At 49.6% G+C, this 21577-nt stretch overlaps 1 protein-coding gene across 2 annotated transcripts in view; it reads right to left on the bottom strand.

Moving 5' to 3' along the window:
* Positions 1-21577, bottom strand: part of ST3GAL1 (ST3 beta-galactoside alpha-2,3-sialyltransferase 1) — a 104318-nt gene that overhangs the window by 8953 nt on the left and 73788 nt on the right. For both annotated transcript variants that reach the window (XM_049853565.1, XM_049853566.1), the window contains exons 3-6: positions 10947-11845; positions 4703-4899; positions 3456-3635; positions 1699-1744 (exon numbers count right to left, since the gene is read on the bottom strand). In XM_049853565.1, coding sequence (XP_049709522.1) covers positions 1699-1744; positions 3456-3635; positions 4703-4899; positions 10947-11252 — 729 coding nt within the window. In that variant the 5' untranslated portion in view covers positions 11253-11845. The remainder of the gene's footprint in view (positions 1-1698; positions 1745-3455; positions 3636-4702; positions 4900-10946; positions 11846-21577) is intronic.

Below are 21577 nucleotides of genomic sequence, written 5' to 3'. Positions count from 1 at the left end.
CCGCCCTTTAAAATCTTCTGTTCAGCTCTTTTACTTCATCACTTTTTCCTTTTGCTTTAGCTACGACATTTAAGAGCAAGTTTCAGAGTCTCCTCTGACATACAGTTAGGTCTTTTCTTTCCCTCCTGTCTTTGTAATGACCTCTTGCTTTCTTCATGTATGATGTCCTTGATGTCATTCCACAACTTGTCTGATCTTCTGTCATTAGTGTTCAACGTGTCAAATCTATTCTTGAGATGGTCCCTAAATTTAGGTGGGATATACTCAAGGTTATACTTTGGTTCTCGTGGACTTGTTCTAATTTTCTCCAGTTTCAACTCGAACTTGCATATGAGTAATTGATGGTCTGATCTGCAGTCGGCCCTGGCCTTGTTCTGACTGATGATATTGAGCTTTTCTATGGTCTCTTTCCACAGGTGTATTCAATTTGATTCCATCTGGTGAGGTCCACGCGTATAGTCGCCGTTTATGTTGGTGATAAAAGGGATTTGCAATGAAGAAGTCATTGGTCCTGCAAAATTCAATCATGCAATCTCTGTTACCGTTTCTATCACCAAGGCCATATTTTCCAACTACCAGTCCTTCTTCTTTGTTTCCAACTTTTGTGTTCCAAGCACCAGTAATTGTTAGTGCATTCCGATTGCATGTTCAATCAATTTCAGACTGCAGAAGTTGGTAAAAATCTTCGATTTCTTCATCTTTGGCCTTAGTGGTTGGTGCGTAAATTTGAATAATAGCCGTATTAACTGGTCTTCCTCGTAGACATCTGGATATTATCCTATCACTGACAGCCTTGTACTTCAGGGTAGATCTTGAAACATTCTTTTGGATGATGAATGCAACGCCATTCCTCTTCAAGCTGTCATTCCCGGCATAGCAGACCATATGATTGTCGGATTCAGAATGACCAATACCAGTCCATTTCAGCTCACTGATGGCTAGGATATTGACCTTTATGTGTTTCATTTCATTTTTGATTTCCAATTTTCCTAGATTCATACTTCATACACTCCTCATTCCGATTATTAATGGATGTTTGCAACTGTTTCTTCTTATTTTGAGTTGTACCAAATCAGCAAGTGAAGGTCCCGAAAGCTTGACTCGGTCATGTCATTAAAGTCCAGTCTACTTTGAGGAGGCAGCTCTTCCCCAGTCGTATTTTGAGTGCCTTCCAACCTGAGGGGCTCATCTTCTGGCATTATATCAGACAATGTTCCACTGTTATTCATAAGTTTTTCACTGGCTAATTCTTTTCAGAAGTAGACCACCAGGCCCTTCTTCCTAGTCTGTCTTAGTCTAGAAGCTCAGCTGAAACCTGCCCACCATGGGTGGCCCTCCTGGTATTTGAATATGGATGGCATAGCTTCCAGCACCATAGCAATACAGAAGGCCCCACAGTACCACAAACTGACAGACACATGGGGGATATATGTATATATATATGTGTGTGTGTGTGTGTATACATGTAAACTTGTTGCTGTTGAGTTGATTCTGACTTATAGAGACCCTATAGAAGAGAGTAGGACTGCCCCATAGGGTCTCCAAGGCTGTAATCTTTATGGAAGCAGATTGCCAGGTCTTTCTCTCACAGAGTGGCCGGTGGGTTTAAACAGCTGACTTTTTGGTTAGCAGTTGTGCACTTAACCACTGTGCCACCGGAGCTTATGACAGTAAAAAAAAGTTGAAGGATCAACTCACCTTCTCCTTTTTCACCTTGATCTTCATGGGGACAGGGACATATGTGCTGCAAAAAAAGAAGAGCAGGTGGTTAATGTAGGGAGGAGGCCCAGAGGACTGCCTGCGCACACAGCTCTACAGCTCTTGGGGTAACTGCTGAAGGGGGGACCAGGGTGAGGCAGGGCAGAACCCTTCCCCAACTCTCATTCCCAGGGACACCACCACCCTGCCCAGTCAAGTCTCCTCTGGTCAGGCCATCATACCTCATTGTATACACCAGAGGGCAACCTTGGCTAATTTGAGGAGGCTCTGCTTGTCCACCTGCTTTACCCCCAACCCCTTCCCAGAAGGGCTAAAATGAGGGATTGGCTCCATGCCCTTCACACAGCCTGAAGGAGTGTAGTGGAGGGCTGTGTGTCTGTCCCGTTAGGGGACCAACGCTGTTGGGGGTGTTGACTGATGATGACCTCAGCTGTGCCTTTCTCAGCAGGGAGGCTGCATGTATCCTGCAGTTTAAAGGTATAAAAACCTGACCACCTGGCCTCACGGTGGATGGAACCTTGTGATGCAAGTCCCGTTCCAGATTGCCCATGGGATCAGGCCGTAGTGAGGGCCTGAGACTACACTTCGTTCAGCGCCCCCCTGCTCTATCTTGCTGCCCTCACCCCTTTCTCCTGTGACACACCTCATTCAATCGCCTGCATGTGAATCTTTGCCGCAGGCTCTGCCTCTGGAAACCTGACTTAAACAAGGAGGCTTTTAGAAATCTGGAAACTGAAGCCACTTCTTTGCAGAAAGAACAAGACATGTTAGTTACGCATTGGTCCCAGATGCCAGCACTGGCTTTGAGTAGAGGTCAACCTTGGGTGAACTGCTTGGCCAAGCCTTGTTTCCTCCTTGGGAGAATGGAGACAATGATAATGACTTGCAAGTCTACTGTGACGACTACATGAGATAACCGGTGTCAAGTGCCAAGTGTGAGGCCTGGAACAAAATTAACACTCAGAAAATGTGAGTCCCCCTCACTTTCAAGGAAGACTTGCAAACAATGACCATGCCATAGCTGATGACCTCTGTCATGGCAGTGGCGGAGGCAAAGGTGTCACACCCCTTTCCCTTGGTTCAGGTCCCCTGGGCAGTTTGAAAGGCAGGCCCTCATCCTCAAGGGTCTACTATCACTATGGTGCACTTTAGAGATAAGAGGGGTAACACTAACGTGTCCTAGATACTTTCCAGTGGGGCCCCCCCAGGATGTTTGGAGTACCTGGGTGGTATAAACAGCCAGTGTGCTTGGCCGCTAACCAAAGGGCTAGAGGTTCAACTCCACTCAGAAGCACCTCGGAAGAAAGACCTGGCAATCTACTTCTGAAAAAGCAGCCATTGAAAACCCTATGGAACACAGTTCTACTGTGACACACACGGGGTTGACATGAGTTGGAACAGATTGAAGGCAGCTGGCTTGGTAACTTTGGTTTTGGGGGAAGCAGATTCTGGAAGTCCACCTGGATATCATTAGGAGGAGGAAGGCTAAAGCTTGTAATATGTTAAAAGCGATGGAGTGCTAGGGGTTGGGATAGTCTGGGAAGACAGCTGTAGGAGGTGGGGCTGTGTGTGCCTAGGAGGCCTGAGGAGGGGAGCCATTCCAGATGGGAGAAGTACTTGAGCAAGTGCATGGTGGTGGGACTGGCATGTTGGGGAGACAGCGGCGCCCATTGTGGTGTGGAGGGAGCAGGAAGAGGCATCGGTGGACACCATCCAGGCACCTCGAGGGCACTTACTGGGAGATGGTGCCCTTGGTGGTGGCACTGACCACCCACTGCAGGTCAGTAATCTTAAAGGGGACCAGGATCATGCTGACGTTCTCCGCCAGCTCCCTGAAGCTCTCAGGATACACAAGATGGTGGGTGGTCTTGCTCCCGACATCGGCCTCAAACCCCATTGTGGGGGCCTTGTTCATCCTGGGAGGAAAGGAGAGAAAGGCAAACATTGCATCATGGGGCACCCATTCTCAAAGTTTGCTTAGCTCCACTAGCCTGCGACTTCATGTGTGGAAACTCCCTTCTCTGGGACTCGTTTTCCTCATCTGTAAAATGGAGACAATTATGACACAGCTCAAAGCCTTTCTGGTTCTTCTTTTATGATCTTGAGAGAAACTTGAGAGGATTGTCACCATTAATTGATCACCTATGATGTGCAAGGCACTGTCATGGCCAAGCAACCTATTGCATTAAATCTAATGATCACCATACCCAGCAGATACTCATATCCTATTTCATGGCTAAGGACCCCTGAGCTCAGAACGCTTGTCCAAGGCTGCAGAGCTCCCAAGTGGCAGCCTCAAATACAAGACCATTGGCTCCAAACCTGACTCTTCCTGCACCCTCCCTATGGGTATTCCCACTGGACACCAGGCACACTGAGCCCCCATGAGGCCCCGTGAGTGGTCTAGGACACAATGTCAGAGATCACAGGAACAAGAGGCCATTCTAGAAGACACCTGGGGACCGCCAGCCCCATTTCTGCTTGTACATCTCACCATGGGGCTCCTGGGCCCTTGGATTTTATTAGGGATATGATGGGGATTACAAGAAACCCAGGACAGACGTGGGTATCTTCAAGGGATATCTATTCTACTTGATGATGTGGGAAAGTACATTTTACATTAAAATCAAATAGAGTTATATTATGGTCTGGATCGTAAAATGCGGATGAAATTTAAAAAGAAAACAAGAGTCTCCAAATAAATCTTATCCTCTCAACAGGCCTGACTACGCTAAGCTCCCAGCATCTGGAGCCATGCCTTTCTCTCTTGTCCCCAGAGAAGCACTTCAGTCCAGCTCCATTCTGCAATGCAGACATGGGGAAACTGAGGCCCTAAGTGGGCAGTGAAGGGCCTGGGATTCCTGGGAAGTCAAGGCCAACCAAGATTGGAATCTTGGCCTCCTGATCCAGAGCCAAGATGCCTTCTCTAGCTCCAAGGATCCTACCGGGTGCGGCACAGGGGCTGGGGGCCAAGCCCGCTCACCTCAGAACAAAGTCATGCTCATCTATCTGGGAACCATACTGTGACTGCTTCAGGTTGCCTGAGTTGCCTACGACAGCGCAGCGCCGGCAGCCCACCGACTCGTTCTCCAGCATGGGGTCTACATCCCCAGGCACCACGCTAAACAGCTCCTTGATGGTATCGTTCAGGTTTTTGGGGTTCTTCTCCCGTTGAAGCTTCTGTGGGCAGAAAGTAGGGGGTGGGTTAACCTGTTGTGAGCTCTGGTCAGGGTGGGCTCTGTGCCCCCGCTGCCGGGCCCCGAGCTGTCCTCCAGCTACTCGTCCAACATACTGGACATGCCCATGTGGGTGCCCTTCTCACCACTGGGTGCCTGGAGACTAAGGGGCTCAGACACAGCCCAGGCTACTTGGGGAGATAAAAGGAAATGGAGCATGCATCACTCATTCATTCACTCACTCACTCACTCATCCACCCACCCACCCACCTATCCATTCATCTATTATGAAGAAGGTTACTACGGTACGTGCTAGGTACTGGTCCAGCCAGCTGAGACGGAGACTGGATGAGATGAGTGAGGTACTTTTGAGAAGCTTAGGTGGCCCAGCTCATCTCTGCTTCAGCAGGCTTGACCTGCCCCCTTCCCTCTACACCTAGCTTCACTGGCCCCTCACACTCATAAGCGCCAAGTGGAATTCATCACCTCTCCCCAGTCTGCTCCTCCTTTGGGGTGCCTCTCTCTGAATAGCCCCTCTACCACCTAAGTGCCACAAACACCTGGGAGTCAGCCTCAATAACCTCCCTGCCCCTCCTCACTAACCGCCCACTCCAGACACCACGTCCTGTGGACTCTAAGCTCTCATTGTAGCTTGGGCCAGGCTGGTGGAGAGCAGTGAATGAATCCTTCATGCCCATCTCCCCACCTCTGCTCCCTTCTGGCACCTCCCTGCCCCTCAGCCTCCCCAGCCCCGGGACTACTGGGCTCCAGCCAAACCAAAGGCTCGGCGTTTGCAGATGCACAAATTCCTTCCCCACCTTTTGCATGTCCTGTTTCTAGGCTTCCAAAGTCTGTCTAGCAAATTCTTTTCATTTTCTAAGACCTAGCTCGAGTTCAGTTGCCCCAGTACACCTCTCCTGACCCCTAGGCAGGGTTGAACACAGGTTTACCTCAAGGGTGACTATTATGGATTGACTTATACCCCACCAAAAAGATCATTTTGAAGTCATAGGCTTCAGTATGGATTACACCTCAACATGAAGAAAACAAAAATCCTCACAACTGGACCAATGAGCAACACCGTGATAAACAGAGAAAAGATTGAAGTTGTCAAGGATTTCATTTTACTTGGATCCACTCTCAACAGCCATGGAAGCAGCAGTCAAGAAATCAAAAAACACATTGCATTGGGAAAATGTACTGCAAAGGACCTCTTTAAAGTGTTGAAAGCAAACATGTCACCTTGAAGACTAAGGTGCGCCTGACCCAAGCCATGGTGTTTTCAATTGCCTCACATGCATGTGAAATCTGGACAAAGAATAAGGAAGACCGAAGAAAAACTAACACCTTTGAATTGTGGTGCTGGCGAAGAATACTGAATACACTATGGGCTACCAACGGAATGAACAAATCTGTCTTGGAAGAAGTACAACCAGAATGCTTCTAAGCAAGGGTGGTGAGACTTCATCTCACATACTTTGGACATGTTATCAGGACAGGTCAGTCCCTGGAGAAGGACATTATGCTTGGTAAAGTAGAGAGTTAGCAAAAGAGAGGAAGACGCTCAATGAGATGGATTGACACAGTGGCTGCAGCTATGGGCTCAAGCATGACAACAATTGTAAGTATGACGCAGGACCGGGCAATGTTTCATTTTCTTGTACATGGGGTCCCTATGAGTTGGAATCAACTCAAAGGCACCTAACAATAACAACAGCAACAGTCCCTACACCTGTGAATGTGATCTTGTTTGGATATAGGGTCTTTCTTCGAAGATGTGATCAGTTAAGTTCACATGAGGTGATACTGGAGTTGGGTGGGTCCTAATCCCATCTGACTGGCATCTTAGGAAAAAGGAAACAGACACAGAAAGACACGTAGGAAGGGAAGACACCATGTGAAGTCGCATCTACAAGCCAAGAAATGCAAAGAAATGCCCAGGGCTACCAGGAACGTTCAGGTCTTCCAGGAGCTGGAAGAGACAAGACAGTATCTTGCCCTCAGCAGGCAGAGAGAGCAAGGCCCTGCTGATACCCGAATTCAGGCTCCTGACCCCCAAAACTGTGAAAATAAAAGTCTGTTCTTTAAAGCCACTCAGTTTGGTGTATTTTGCTATGGCAACCCCAGGACACTAAGGCAGTGACCAGCCATCCTGGTCTGCGTAGGACTGAGGAGATTCCCAGGACATGGGACTGTCAGTGCTAAAACCAGGACCATCCTGGGCAAATTGGGACTAGATCGTCACCCCACTCATCGCCTTCTTGGATTGCCCGTGTCCGCCTCCTACCGCAGTCGTGCTCTGGCCACACTGTGCAGTGACCACCCGTTGATGGTCTTATCTGCCGTCCTCACTCATGGTGAAACCCAGGAAAGATGTCCTAAGAAGCATCACACTAGCTCCGCCAGCACACCACAGCGTTGTATCATTTCCAGCACAGATGAGGAAGGAGGCTCTGGGCAGGACAGATTGAGTGGTGTGTCCCAAATCCAAACCACGCCTTAGCCTAGGCTTCTAGAAACCCACTTGAAACTTCCCCCACAACACTACCATTGCCTCCTTTAATCTTGATCTTCTAAAGCCCAATCCTGGGGGTGTGGGGAGGTGGGTCCAGCCCCAGGGACCGTGGTGTGGCTGGGACAGAACTGCCCAGGATGTTGGTGCCTAGAGGGTGTGCAGGAAGACACCTGGGGTGCTGAAGCCCACCTCAGAGGGAAGGAAACAGCATCTGGTATGGATGAAATTACGTCCCCCAAAGTGTATGTTGAAATCCTAGCCCCTGTGCCTATGAAGGAAACCCTGGTGGCGTAGTGGTTAAGTGCTGCAGCTGCTAACCAAGAGGTCGGCAGTTCAAATCCATCAGGTGCTCCTTGGAAACTCTATGGGGCAGTTATATTCTGTCCTATAGGGTCACTATGAGTTGGAATTGACTCGACGGCAGTGGGTTTGATTTGGTTTGGTGCCTATGAATGTGATTCTGTTTGGAAATAGGGCTTTCTTTTGTTATGCTAATTAATTAGATCAGCCAGTATAGGGTGGGTCCTAAAACTAATCACTTCTGAGTTCTAAAAAGACCAGAATAAATGCAGAGACACACATACATGGGGGAGACAGGGGCCACATGGAGATCATCCACAAGCCAAGGAACCAAGTAATGCCCGTCACTACCGACGAGGAAGGAATTGACACGGCCGAGACTTTGCTTTGGCCTTTTAGCTTCCAAAATTGTGAAAAAACATATTTCTGTTCTCTAAAGCCCCCCACTTGTGGAATTCTGTTGCAGCTGCAGCAGGAGCCTGAGACAACACACCCAAAGAGGTGGCACAGCAGAAGACCAGACTGTTCTGTAATCAAAGCCAGGGCAAAAACACTGCCCCTCCCCGAAACAAAAACACAGCATGAGACCGTCAGACAGCGGTTACAGGGAGGCTGCTGGCAACAATGTCTGCCCAACACCTGCTTCTGGTCTGATGGGCCAGGGCAGTGCCCAAACCTGAGTGTGCACACAGATCTCCTTAGGGTCTTGCCAACGCAGATCCTGAGTCCGAAGGTCCAGGGGTTGGGGAGAGAGGGGCGGCATTTCCCACAGCCCCCCAGGCGATGCAGCTACTGGCGGGGACCACACTCAGAACCACAGGGGTCAAGGCACAGCCAGCTCCCCTGCAGGAACGTCAGTGGGGGCCCTCTAACAAGGAAGGACCCCCGTGTGCCCCAGCATTGCAAAGATACGCTCAGGGCCCCCACAGTGTCATCATCTCTCTTGACCACGGAGCTCTTGGAAGAAGCATGACATGTGCTTATTGAATCAAGGACCAACATGGCATTCTTTAATTTGTCTTTCAGTGGTACCTCTGTAGGGCCTCCTCTGTGCCACAGAGGCCCACGGGTTGAAGACTCAAGGTCAGAGTGAGCGAGTACAGCATGCATCTTGCAGGCTCCCCTGGTACTTTCTCTGACCGACTATCATTGGCCAACTTTTCTTTAACAACTCACTTTAAAAAGAAAAGTAAATATGTTTATTTTAAAAGGAAGCCTGGCATCCCCACCACAACTGGGAAGCAAGGATTGCTTGGCAGAAGTAAAAAAGTAATTGTACAAGGCAATGAAAACAAAATGACCTTATCCAATTTCCGCTCCAGCCCGTCGCTTGCCCAGGCAAGCTCCCTTCTCTTTGTTAGAAAGAAGATTGGCAAGTGCTAGAAAAGGCGTGGAATGAAACAGGCCCAAATTAAAGTCTGTGCTGGAAAGATGGAGCAGGAATGAAGGCAGGAATTACTTTCTCGCTCCATGATGCGATGTTCTTTAATGCCTGCCCTTGTACCAGAATCTGGGATCTGTTCCAATCCTCCAGTGGGAAACTGAGGCCCAGCGCAGCAGAGGGGATCACCCAGGTCATATCGTGAGTTATGTGTACGGAAAGCTAGCTATACCCCGGCCTGGCTTCAGAGGGTATTCTTTAACTACAGTGGGCTTTGCCTATCCCCTTGACCAGCTGGGTGACCTGGGTAAAGCCAAGGTAGGGGGGACTTGCCCTCGTTGGCTGTAGTGGGGGCAAGGAGTAATACTGTAAAGCCTGGCCCAGGACCTCCCGGCCAAGTTGGCACTCAGTGTCAGGATAGGGGGTGTTATTGTGAAGTTGTGGGCCAAATATGGATGCTAGGGGTCAGCAAGGCCCTCTGAGAAACAGCAAGAACCAGGGCAGGGGCCCACAGTCCACTCTCCCTCCAGAATGCGCCCCTGGGTTCTATCCACGTGGCTTCTGGAATTTGGAGCAAACAGGGTGGGAGGATTCACCCTTCTGGGGAAGAGAGGACTCTTGTCCTGGATGGCTCGGGTCAGAGACTGAGGAGAAGGTCACAGGGGGCAGCAGCAATGGAGGGGCAGTGGGTACAGCAAGGACAGTGGCCTGCTGTTCCCCTCTCCAGGGGACCAGGCTGTGGTGATGTAGGCTCCTGGCTTGCAGGGTACATGTGGCAATTTGTAGATTGTACTGAGATAGTAATACCTTGTCATTGCTCCTGTATTCCTACTTGTGCCCAAGCTTTCGAATCCTTTGTCTCCTCAGCCAGCAGGAGTGATGCTGCTTGCATGACTGAGGGGGTTATGAAGCTTAGAAGCAGGCCAGAGCTCAGGACCTCATAATTCTCACCTAGACTCCTTCCAACCCACCTGGTTGGCCATTGAGCCCGGCATCGAGTTGATTCCACCTTCCCAAAAGCTTGGGAAAAACGGACAGAGGCTCCTGTGGGCCTGCCTCACCTAAGGCTCACAACTCTCATTGTCACTTCCTTAGGGTTCTTCCCTCTCAGCCTATCTTGTTTGTTTCTTATCTGTCTCTCCCTGCCAGAATATAATTCCAGGAGATTAAGAATCTTGCCTCTTTTTTTGTATCTTGATACCTGCAGTGGGTTAAATAGTGGCCTTCAAAAAGACATGTCCATGTCTTAGCCCCTAGAACCTGCAAATCTGACCTCACTTGGGAAAAGGGTCTTTGCAGGAGCAATTAAGTGAATGACTTCAAGATGAGACTATCCTGGAATTAGGGAGGGGCCGAATCCAATGACAGGTGTTCTTACAGGAGAAAGGAGAAGAGTAATTGAGACACAGAAAAGAAGATGAGGAGAAGACAGAGGCAGAGATTGGAGTGAGGCACCTACAAGCCAAGGAACGCCAAGGATCGCCAGCTGTCAGCAGAAGCTAGGAGAGAGGCACGGAACGGATTCTCCCCTAGGGCCTCCACAAGGAACCAACATCGAACACACCTTGACTTCAGACTTCTGGCCTCCAGAACTGGGAGAGAATACACATCTGTTGTTTTAAGCTGCCAAGTTTTTGGTAACTTGTTTCAGTAGCCATGAGAAACTAATACAGTACCCCCAGCTCCAACGTGCACATACAGTATATGCTCTATAAATACGTGTTGAATGAATGAATAAGTATACTCTGAATCATGCCAAGTGCCTGGCGGGGTCCCAAGTGCATGCTGGGGCTTGCGCACTTGGCTGCTGGAAGCCCCACATGCCTCCCAAGGTCACCCTCACCCCAACTCTCACCAGCCACCAGCTGTAGGTCTCCTCCTCCATGAGCGAGTTATGCAGCGTCAGCAGTGGTTGCATGGTCTGGTTGAACCTCTCGTCGAACCAGTGCGAGACTCTGAGCTCGTTGACACAGTGGCTGCAGGTGCAGGACCTAGGAGGGAGCTTCATGAGCTTCCGGAAGTTTTCCGAAATCCCGATGACCATCTGCTTGGGGAACCAGATGGTGGTCACCACGGTGTTGGTGTAGTTCAGGAAGAAGGAAGTGAGGAAGACGAGGAGAATGAGGAAGGTGAGCAACTTCATTTTCCTCATGGTCACCATCTTTTGCTTTCCTGATGGGCACCTCCCAGTGGCGGGTTGGAGGAAACACTCTTAATGGCAGAGGAATTTGGATGAAAGGTCCCAGAGCCAGAGGCTCGATCAGAAGGGAAGGCTGGGATTCCCACGGAAGCTTCAGGCCTGCTTTTCCCGACTTCACTGCTGCTGGGAGACAGCTACCCCTGAGTGCTGGACCTCACCGTGGGCATCACAAAAGCTAAGCAGACCACTCAGGGTGTGTTGGCTCTTCTTGCATGTAACTTGTCTTTCCAGGAAATAAAGTAGCCTGCTGCCTTCAGCAATCCCGACAGAGCTGATAAAGTCTCTTGCTGAAGTTTAATCAAATGTAACAACAGTGATTTCCTTTCTCATCTAAAGAGATTGAGGGGTAGTTAATCTTTTTCTAATCTTCGTGATGGTCCAGGGCCCCTCAGGGATGAGGACCTCGAAGGAAGTGTGTTTGGTGCAGGATGACAGGAAGCTGTCTTTGCCACCCTCCTCCAGAAAGTACGGTTTGCTGTGATCCTTAATTACAGCCTGGTCTCTTCCATGTTGCTGTCAGTGACGTGAGGAAGGCACTGAGAGTTGTCTGTCATCTGCAAGGAAAAGAAGGATGAGAACAGTGAAATTCTATGACCTTACTGTAAAAAAAAAAAAGCAAAGACGTCCCCTTGAAGGCTAAGGTGTGCCTGACCCAAACCATGGTATTTTCAATTGCATCATATGCATGTGAAAGCTGGACAGTGAATAAGGAAGACTGAAGAATTGACGCCTTTGAATTATGGTGCCGGTAAAGGATATTGAATATACCATGGACTGCCAGAAGAACGAACAAATCTGTCTTGGAGGAAGTACAGCCAGAATGCTCCTTAGAAGCAAGGATGGTGAGACTTCATCTCACGTACTTTCGATATGTCATCAGAAGGGAAGTCCCTGGAGAAGGACACCATGCTGGGTAGAGTAGAGGATCCGCAAAAAAGAGCAAGAGTCTCAGTGAGATGGATCAACACAGTGGCTGCCACCACGGGCTCAGGCGTAGCAGTGATCATGAAGATGGCGCAGGACCGGGCCGTGTTTCATTCTGTCCTACATAGGGCCGCTATGAGTCAGAACTGACTGGACGGTGCCTAACACCAATATCGTAAAAAACTATTCCTCTCCCCACCTCCACAAGGTGCATTTGGCTGCATTATCTTTCCTTTTGTTGCCAAGCAGTCTTGGTGGTTGGCTATGGAAGACTTGAAGGTGCCTGGGTGGCATAAATGTTTTCCACTTGACTGCTAATCTGAAGGTTGGAGGTCCTAACCCACCCAGCAATGCTGCGGAAGAAAGGCCTGGTGATCTGCCCTGTTAAGAGTCAAACCCATTGCTGTGGAGTCAATTCCAAACCCACAGGGTTTCTAAGGCTCTAATCTTTATGGAAGCAGACTACCACATCTTTCTCCTGTGGAGTGGTTGGTGAGTTCAAACTACTGACCTTTCGGTTAGCTGTCCAGCCCTTAACCACTGCTCCATCAGGGCTCCTCTTGTTACGATTACAGCCAAGAAAACCCTATGGAGCAGTTCTACTCTGTAACACAAGGGCTGGCCACGAATCAGAACCGACTTGATGGCAATAAGTTGTTTTGCTTTTGTTTTTTGGTATGGATAATTTCTTTAACCTCTTTGAGCCTCGGTGTGTGCTTGTGTAAAATGGGGGGTAAAGCCTCTATGGCAAGGTTGTTAAGGGACACAGAAGGTGTTCCGTTCTTTCCTGCCACCAGAGTCTGGTAGGTTTAAGTGTTCATTGAGAGTTTGTGAAACGAATCAAGGCCACACGGAGCAAATCACAGGGTGAGTGTGAAAAGTGCGTGCCTTCCTTTCTCTCTCCCTTCACTCTCTCCTGGATTCTGAGTTCAGGCAACAACGACAACCATAACGACAACAACAGCAATGGCATGCCTAGGAAGTAACCCGGGTTCTGTCTTCAAACTCCCCACCCTGGAATTCAAGCTCTGCCAATTAGTTTCTGTTCCATAGCACGGACTTTAGGTGATCCTGGTTCAAATTCTAGTTTACTGGCTGTGTGGCCTTGGACAAGCTGTTCCACTTTCCCGGCCCCTGGTTATGATGATAAAATAAAATGGTATGTGCTGTGTGTCTGGTATCTCTTAGGCAATTTCTAAATTTCAATTCATTTTTCAATATGTGAACAGATGAATTTTCTTGGATGATCTCCTAAGTACCGGACATGATAGTACATACATACAGACATACCTACCCCTCAGAGAATCCTAAAATACCACAAGCTAGGTATAGATATTAGTTTCTGTCCTGTGCTTGAAAGAAACCGAGAGTCAAAGACATAAAAGTACTTGCCCAAGATCACAGAGAAAGGAGGAAGCAGGATCTGAGTTCAAATCCATGCCCCTCTGAGTCCATGCACCATCCCCCCTCCCTGAGAACCTAGAAGGTTTAGGGGACCAGAAACTGGGACTCTAGTCTGGAGGTGACACCTTGTCTTGTTAACTGGTCTTCTGATTGTCACAGTTGGAGGGACATAAAGAAAGGGGAGAATAGTCAGTCAAGTAATGCCCATACCATGATTCCCCAGACTTTACTGACCTTCTGGGACTCCTGTAGGAAGTAATTGCTGTCAATCTCTGCACTCCAGCCTGGTCTCTTTGGTCTTTTCTTGGAATGCCTCCCCCACCCCTACTCGCCTGATCAATTCTTCCCCATCCTCAGCATGTAGACTGTCAGCAAGCAGGAGATTATTTCAAGGTAAGTGAGGGCTGAAGGCAGATTGATTACCTTTGTGTAGAAAGAGGGACAGCTCAAAACCAGATTACATCAATGCTGACGTTCTGGAAATAACCAAGGCTCAAGAAGAGTTTGGTTCAATTCCCTACCTCTTCCTCATCTCTAAGTCCTTTGCCTACAGGTTAAGGTCCAGGCTCCTCAGCTCAGATGTCAAGGTCATTTTGATCTGCTCTTGCCTACTGCTCCATTTTTCACTTCTCATGACGAGGTGGCTTGGATTTGGGACCCAGTGGTTGGTGCCCTGGTGTACACACTTGTCCCTTCTACCTCTCCCCCATGAAGTAGCAGCTCTGTCATTTGAGTTAGATGAACCTCCACCTCTTCAAGGGCAGACTCTGAGTGAACTATGCCAGGCAGGGAGTTCCCACCCTTCTTACCCCAGTATTTGGTCCAGGGATGGGGATGTGCTCTAATTGATCCCGTCAGTAAAATCTTGAATTTTGGTAAGGAGGAATGAAAATTTCTTTCGCTATGAGTGGTTTGTTGTTTAGATGAGGTAGCCAGGGAGGTGGTAGTCACTTTGCTTGCTGATATGGAAGAAGTCAGAGTTGAACAAAGCCCAGATGAATGGTGCTAACACCCTGATCTAGCCATGCCTGCAGTCCACCCAACACCTTGACTTTTCAATTACATGAGAGGATAAATTCCCTTTATTGTATAAGACAGATTACTAATAACTTGAAACTATGTGACTGACCACAGTCACATTTTCTCCTGCCTCTGGGATTCTGCCCAAACTGTCCCCACTCTCCAGAAAATCCACCCCACCCTGCTTGGTCAGCTGGCTCTTACTCATTCTTTAAGGCTCAGCTGGCACTGACTCCTGAGGGAAGCCCTGCCCACTCCCAGGAAGGGTTAGAGGTGCTCCTGGCTCTGACAGTGCCCGGACATGGCTCTGTCTGCATGGCTTACTCAGCTGTCCTCCGCCCTGGACTGGGAGCTGCATGAGGTTAGAAACTCAGTCTCATTTTTCATGTGGCCTTGCCTCCAACACAGACTCAAGGATGCCTGTGCCATGCAGGAACGCAGAGATGAGCGAAGGGACATGCAGGTTGAGCATTCCGAGCAGATGTCCCGGCAGGAAATCACAGACTAAGCATCAAAAGATTTTGGGTCTAACCCAGGCTCTACCCCCATTTGCAACCTTGAACAAGTCACCTAACCTCTCTGAACCACTCCCTCAATCAGAAAATGGGCCGGAAACACAGATTCTGCTCACTCCTCAGGGTTGTCAACCAGCCAAGGTCTGCCCATTCACCCAATTCACTCGCTACACATTTGCTAATCCCCACACTGTGCCGGGCACTGTGCCGGTAATACCTCAGGACGGGGTCTAAGGTGGGAACGTCCTGGGCATCCACAAGCCCCAGTGCCTTGGGGAGCAAAGAAGCTGGAGAGGCTGGATCAGAGTGGTGTGGAGGAGAACAGATGCAGCTGAGATAAGAGGAGGCGAGGGGGCTGGGATGAGGTGGGTGGGGGTGCAGAGTCTGTAGGGCCATGGAAGCCAATGTCTACACTGGGCTTTCTTCTGTGTGACATGGGGAGCCTCTACAGGGCTGAAGCAGAGTTGTGACATGGTCTCATTTACATTTGTTTTCTTTCTAATGAGTAGGACCTAAGATGATCTTACTGAGCCTGTACAGCCAATGTCAAGTGCAGGGGCAAGTTCACGTCAATGGATGGCTGTTGAAGTGCACTGATCAAGTAAGATTCCGGAAGAGGTTAGGTTCCCTCCCAAGTCCTGGCTCTGTGTGAAAGATGACAATGTTCTAAGTTCAGACTGGAGTGATGGTTCACATAGTTATTGTGCTCGGCTGCTAACCGAAATGTTGGAGGTTTGAGTCCACACCAGGGTGCCTCAGAAGAAAGGCCTGGGGACCTATTTCCAAAAAATCAGCCAATGTAAACCCTGTGGAGTACAGTTCTACTCTGACACACATGGGGTCACCATGAGTTGGATTCAGCTCAACGGTAACTGGTTTTGGCTTTTAATCTGAAGCTAGGGGTGGGGTGAGGTTGGGGCAGTGGGCAGGGCTAAGCTGCGGCAGCAGTGGGACTAGGGTACTCCCCCCCACATCTGGTACATCTCAGCAGCTGTATTTCAGAGGCCAGGGTGATCATTGGGCCCCACCTGCCAGCAGAGGCTTCTAGGCTGGCCTCAGTTAGTGCTTTGCAAGCCCTGAAAACAAACCTGCCCTGGAGGAACAAAAACATCCCTCCCCGCTTCTCTAGCCCAGGGGAGGTGGGGGGGGGGAGAAGAAATGGTAACTTCTCTGAGCTCTGTTAAGTGTGAGGCCACCTGCAATGGTGGGGAAGTGCCAGGCCTGGATCCCTGAATGGAACCTCAGCCAGGACCCAAGGGCCAAAGATCTCAGCAAGCCAACTGTGAGGTGAGGTCCCTATACCTCCTAGGATGGAGAGGAAGGAGAGGTGGGGACTGAAGACAGCCCCGTGCTCTCTTCTCAGAATGGCAGTGACCTCAGGCCCCATACCCGAGGACTGCAAGAGGCAACAGGACTCACATGTGCAAGGGCCTGACGGGGTGGCAGGCACAGTGGAGGATGCTGACAAGCACGGTTTCTGGCCCAGAGCGTGTGTACTCCTATGTCAGTTCTGCTCCCTCCCTACCTTGTGAAAAGTCCAACAGAACCCCTGGCCTGCCCTCCTGAGAGGACTATTTAAAAGACCCAAGCTTATTTAACCTGTACGCTGAGCAAATAATCCATAAAGCTGGACTATATGAAGAGCTCGCCACCAGGATTGGAGGAAGACTGTGATACGCAGATGACAAAGCCTTCTTTGCTGAAATTGAAGTGGACTTGAAGCACTTACTGATGAAGATCAAAGACTACAGCCTTCAATATGGATTATACTTCAACATAAAGAAAACACAAATCCTCACAACTGGACCAATAAGCCATAGCATGATAAACAGAGAAAAGATTGACGTTGCCAGGGATTTCATTTTACTTGGATCCACAATCAATGCCCATGGAAGCTGCAGTCAAGAAATCAAACACCATATGGCATTGGGCAAACATGCTGCGAAAAAACCTCTTTAAAGTGTTAAAAATCAAAGCTATCACTTTAAGGACTAAGGTGCACCTGACCCAAGCCATGGTGTTTTCAATCACCTCATATGCATGAGAAAGTTGAACAATGAATAAGGAAGACCCAGGAAGAACTGATACCTTTGAACTGTGGTGTTGGCAAAGAATATTGAACATACCATGGACTGCCAGAAGAAGGAACAAATCTGTCTTGGAAGAAGTACACCCAGAATGCTCCTTAGAAGCAAGGATGGCGAGACTTCATCTCACGTACTTTGGACGTGTGTTATCAGGAGGGACCAGTCCCTGGAGAAGGACATCATGCTTCCTAAAGTAGAGGGTCAGTGAAAAAGAGGAAGACCCTCAACGAGATGGAATGACACAGTGGCTGCAACAATGGGCTGAAGCGTAATGACAATGAAGATGGCGCAGAACCGGGCAGTGCTTCCGTCTGTTGTGCGTAGGGTCGCTATGAGTCAGAACGGACTCGACGGCACCTAACAACAATGAAATCAACTTCCAACAATACAAGCCATTATAGAATATGAATCATTACATACACCACGCTTCCGACGGGCTGCATTAGTTCCCTGGGGCGCTGGGCAGCTAGCCCTTCATGGTGTGAGGACTTAATAGGGTTTCCGTGGAACACCCAGCTCAGGGCCTGGCCCCAGGCCCATGGTAAGCCTCGTGTCCCTTGTTTGGTTTCCTCCCTCATCCTCAGCTCACTCCAGTTCAGCTCCACCCACCCCGAGGTGGCAGATGTACTCAGTGGCCAAGTCCAGGTCTGGGCCTGCTTGGTGAATCTCTCTCCCCCTGGTCAGGGAGGTCTCCAGTTCCCTCCAGAATACACTATCTGAGAGAAGCCTGGTCTTGACTTGAGAGGGTGCCAGGCCCCCCTGGTGAGGTCAACAGGTATCGAGTCTTCCTGTCACTGCCAGCACTGAGGGTGGCTGTTTCCCCCTTTGATACAGTAAACACCAGACCCCAAGTTAGCCCAGCTAAACAACAGTGCTGCTGGGGACTTCTTTCCACCCTGTCCTCCCAGAAGACAGGGGGATAGCCCCTAATTTGGGGCAGCATCTATGGTCCAGCCACCTGACATGCAGCCACCTCAGGAGCTTAGGCCAGTCCATGTCTCTGGGCCTTGATTTTTCATCTGCAAAATGGGAAAAACGATCCTAGCCCCTTCTCACCCCAGACTCAGTTGAGCTAATGAACGAATGGCGCCCTGACAATCACTCTCCAAAGAAATACTACCTATGTTTCTTTATAACAATGCTATTTATAACACTGAATTTTAATATGCATCAGAAGCCATACTAAGGAATTACAGGTACATACAGTGTCTAGGACAATTCTTGACCCTCATACAGGGCATTTAAAAGTAGTATTAAGAGCCCTGGAGGTGCAACTGTTAAGCATTCAGCTGCTAACCAAAGGTTGGCAGTTCAAACCCGCCAGCCACTCTGAGAGAAAGACCTGGCAATCCGCTCCTATAAAGATAACAGCTTAAAAAAACCCTATGGGGCAGCTCTACTCTGTCGCATGGGGTCATCATGAGTTGGAAATCAATTTGACCCAACAACAACAGTATTAGTATTAATATTAGGAAAAATTCACTCTGCCCTGGTGTCACCACTCATCATTCCCTTGAGAAGTGTGTGTGTGTGTGTGTGTGTGTGTGTGTGTGTGTGTGTGTGTTGAGTTGAATACCTGCTATGTGCAGATACTTCCCACCCGAAATCTCATTTCATTTTATCAACAACCCTCTGGTTTGGACATTGCTATCCCCTGTTACAGACGGTTTTTCCTCTCTTTCTTTCATTCCGCAATTATTTACTGGGCACCTGCTACATAACAGTCACTCTGTTAAGTGCTGGGCAATACAGTGAGTGGTTAAGGGAAGTAAAATGACCTCAGCCTGGCCCTCCTGAAACGTAAACTTTCACAGGATGTGGGAAAGGAAGCTGAGATAATTAAAGAATCACACAAAAAACAATGAACAGTCGCCATTGCTCTGGAGCAGAGAGGCAGGGGGTGGGGCTGGCAGCTGGCCCTAGGAGGTGGTGATGGCCCAAGGCAGCAAGGGCAGGAGGAGCCCCCCAGGCTAGGGAGCTGCAGGTGAATGGGCTCTTGGGGAGAGCAGGCTGGTCAATGGGACTGAAAGAAAGAAGGTCAAGTGGAGCAAAACGCAGGGTGGAGTGGAGGGTGCTGGGGCAGGCAGAGTCTGGCTGCCCCATAAGGGTTCAGACTACATCCTGGGAAGTTTTGGCAGTGGGGTTTGCTGAAGTCAAGGCTCACCAAAGTCACAGGGGGGGAGGAGGCAAAGTCAGGCCTGACAGAATGGCTTCTCCCATAGCGCCACCCCATGGCCCGGGCTGCTGAGTGGCTGTGGTGTTGCTGCTACAGTCCTGGCCCTTCAGGGGCTCAGGCAGTAAGCAGGGCCTCTTCATTTTCCCCTCAATGTTCTCCCCACCTGCTCTGTGCCCAGGAGGCTGACCTTAGGGACTGTGTCAGTGGCCTCTGTTCTGGCTTCCTGTTGGGTTTGGCCAATGAGAACCTTGGCAGAAGAGTGGAGCGAAAAAGGGGACTGAGGTTAGGTAGTTATTGCCCCCGCTCCTTTCCTGTGGGGCAGCCAGGGGCTGGACCCTCTTGCCCTGTAATGAGGTGTCTCCATACATTGGCTCTGGCTCAGGGTCCTATAACATCTCCCTCCCCTTGCCCCTTTAGTCCTAGGGTTGGAAACAGCACCTCCTGTGGCCTCCCTACAGCACAACATCCATGTTTAAAAAAAAAAAAAAGTTGTCAATTGCAACTCATGGTGATGCCATATTACAGAGTAGAACTGCTCTGTAGGGTTTTCTTGGCTGTAATTTTTATGGAAGCAGATTGCCAGGACTTTTTTCCACAGTTCCACTGGGTTTGAACTGCCAATCTTTAGATTAGCAACCCAGTGCAAACTGTTTGCACCACTGAGGGACCATGCCTTTGTAAACCACGCTTTTATTCCCCTGTTCTTTGTTGCTACTGTGAGGGCACCATTGCGTCCTGCCAGGGTGCTGAGGGGCACAGGCACTTCACTGTTCCCTTGTGGAATAGCTTCAAACAAACAAACAAACAAACAAATCCTGTGACGTTTCCATCCACCAAACCTAACAAGGCTATGAACTTGTGGTCTATGCACCTAGCATCCCTGCAGGTGTGCCCCACAGGTGGCTGGCCTCCGTCCACTTGCAGATCTGAGCTGCTCTGGAAACAGCCCCCTCTTGCACCACCCACAGAATCAAGCTGCTGTCACGGGGCTCTGGCAGCCTCAAAGGACTCCCTCAAATTGCTAGTTGGACCAGCTGGATCCTGGGCACTGGCTCCCCTCCTGGCCTCAGTGGCTGCTCCTTCTGGAATCCTCCCAACCTCTGCTCCAGGTCCTCAGCAGCCTTGTCCGCTGAGGCCCATACCATTGTTATGCCCTGTGACAGGGACAGAACCAGGGACTTGCTGTGGGCACATTCCAGTCTCAGCCGCACCACAATCCAGCTCCCAGCAGGAGCAGGAGGCGCTGTAGGGAGACCTACCCCCAAAGGGGTTCCTTGAAAACAGCCACCTCCCAACACTGCCTCCCTCACACACACCAGAGGCACCATGGGGTGAGGCTCCTTTAGCTATGCCTACTCCAGTTGGTGAGATGCCCTGATGTTGCACTAGTTAAGCACTTGGCTGCTGAGCAAAAGGTTGGCGGTTCGAACCCACCCAGCGGCCCTGCTGGAGAAAGACCTGGCAATCTGCTTCCATAAAGATTACAGTGAAGAAAACCCTGTAGGGCAGTTCTACTCCGTCACATGGCGTCACTATGAGTCAAAGTCGACTCGATGACACGCAACAACAACATTGCTCCAGTCGGTGACGGTAGCTTCACTGCACCCCGATCCTGGGCCCTTCTCTGCATCAGATTTGCCTGCCCTTTCCGACTAGTTTGCCCTTTGACTTCTGCTGAGCTCATGTATGGCGCCATCAGAGAGAATTTATTGTTTTTCCTCTGGACAAAGGTCGCTAGGCTATCTCTAACCAGATCTGGTGGTTGCTGGCTGCCTCCTCCTTCCTTCCTCCCTATCTTAGCATTTATTGGGTAGCTCAGCAGTCTCCATCTTATCTCTGCAGGGCTTGCTCAACGCAGAGTCAGAATCTAATGTATTGTTTATGCCAGATACCAGCTAAGGCACTTAGTGGCTCTTTGGGGCAGGTGCCATCAGCTCTGCTTTGTAGAAATAGAACCTGGGGCTTTAAGAGACTAAGCTTTCCCAGGCTATATAGCCTCTTAGGGACCAGCCAGGTGCAAACCAGGCTGCCGCAGGTCCTACCTATGAGCAAGGTGGTATCATCAACCCTATTTTACACACAAGAGTGTGGAGGCCCTGGAGTTAAGTAACTTCAAGATCACACAGCTAGGAAGGGCGAGGGCTGCATCTGGGTAGCAAG

This window comes from Elephas maximus, chromosome 15 (assembly GCF_024166365.1).
Source record: "Elephas maximus indicus isolate mEleMax1 chromosome 15, mEleMax1 primary haplotype, whole genome shotgun sequence".
Lineage (NCBI taxonomy): Eukaryota > Metazoa > Chordata > Mammalia > Proboscidea > Elephantidae > Elephas > Elephas maximus.
The sequence above is the reverse complement of the archived record's forward strand: the minus strand, read 5'-3'. Positions and strand labels throughout refer to the sequence as shown.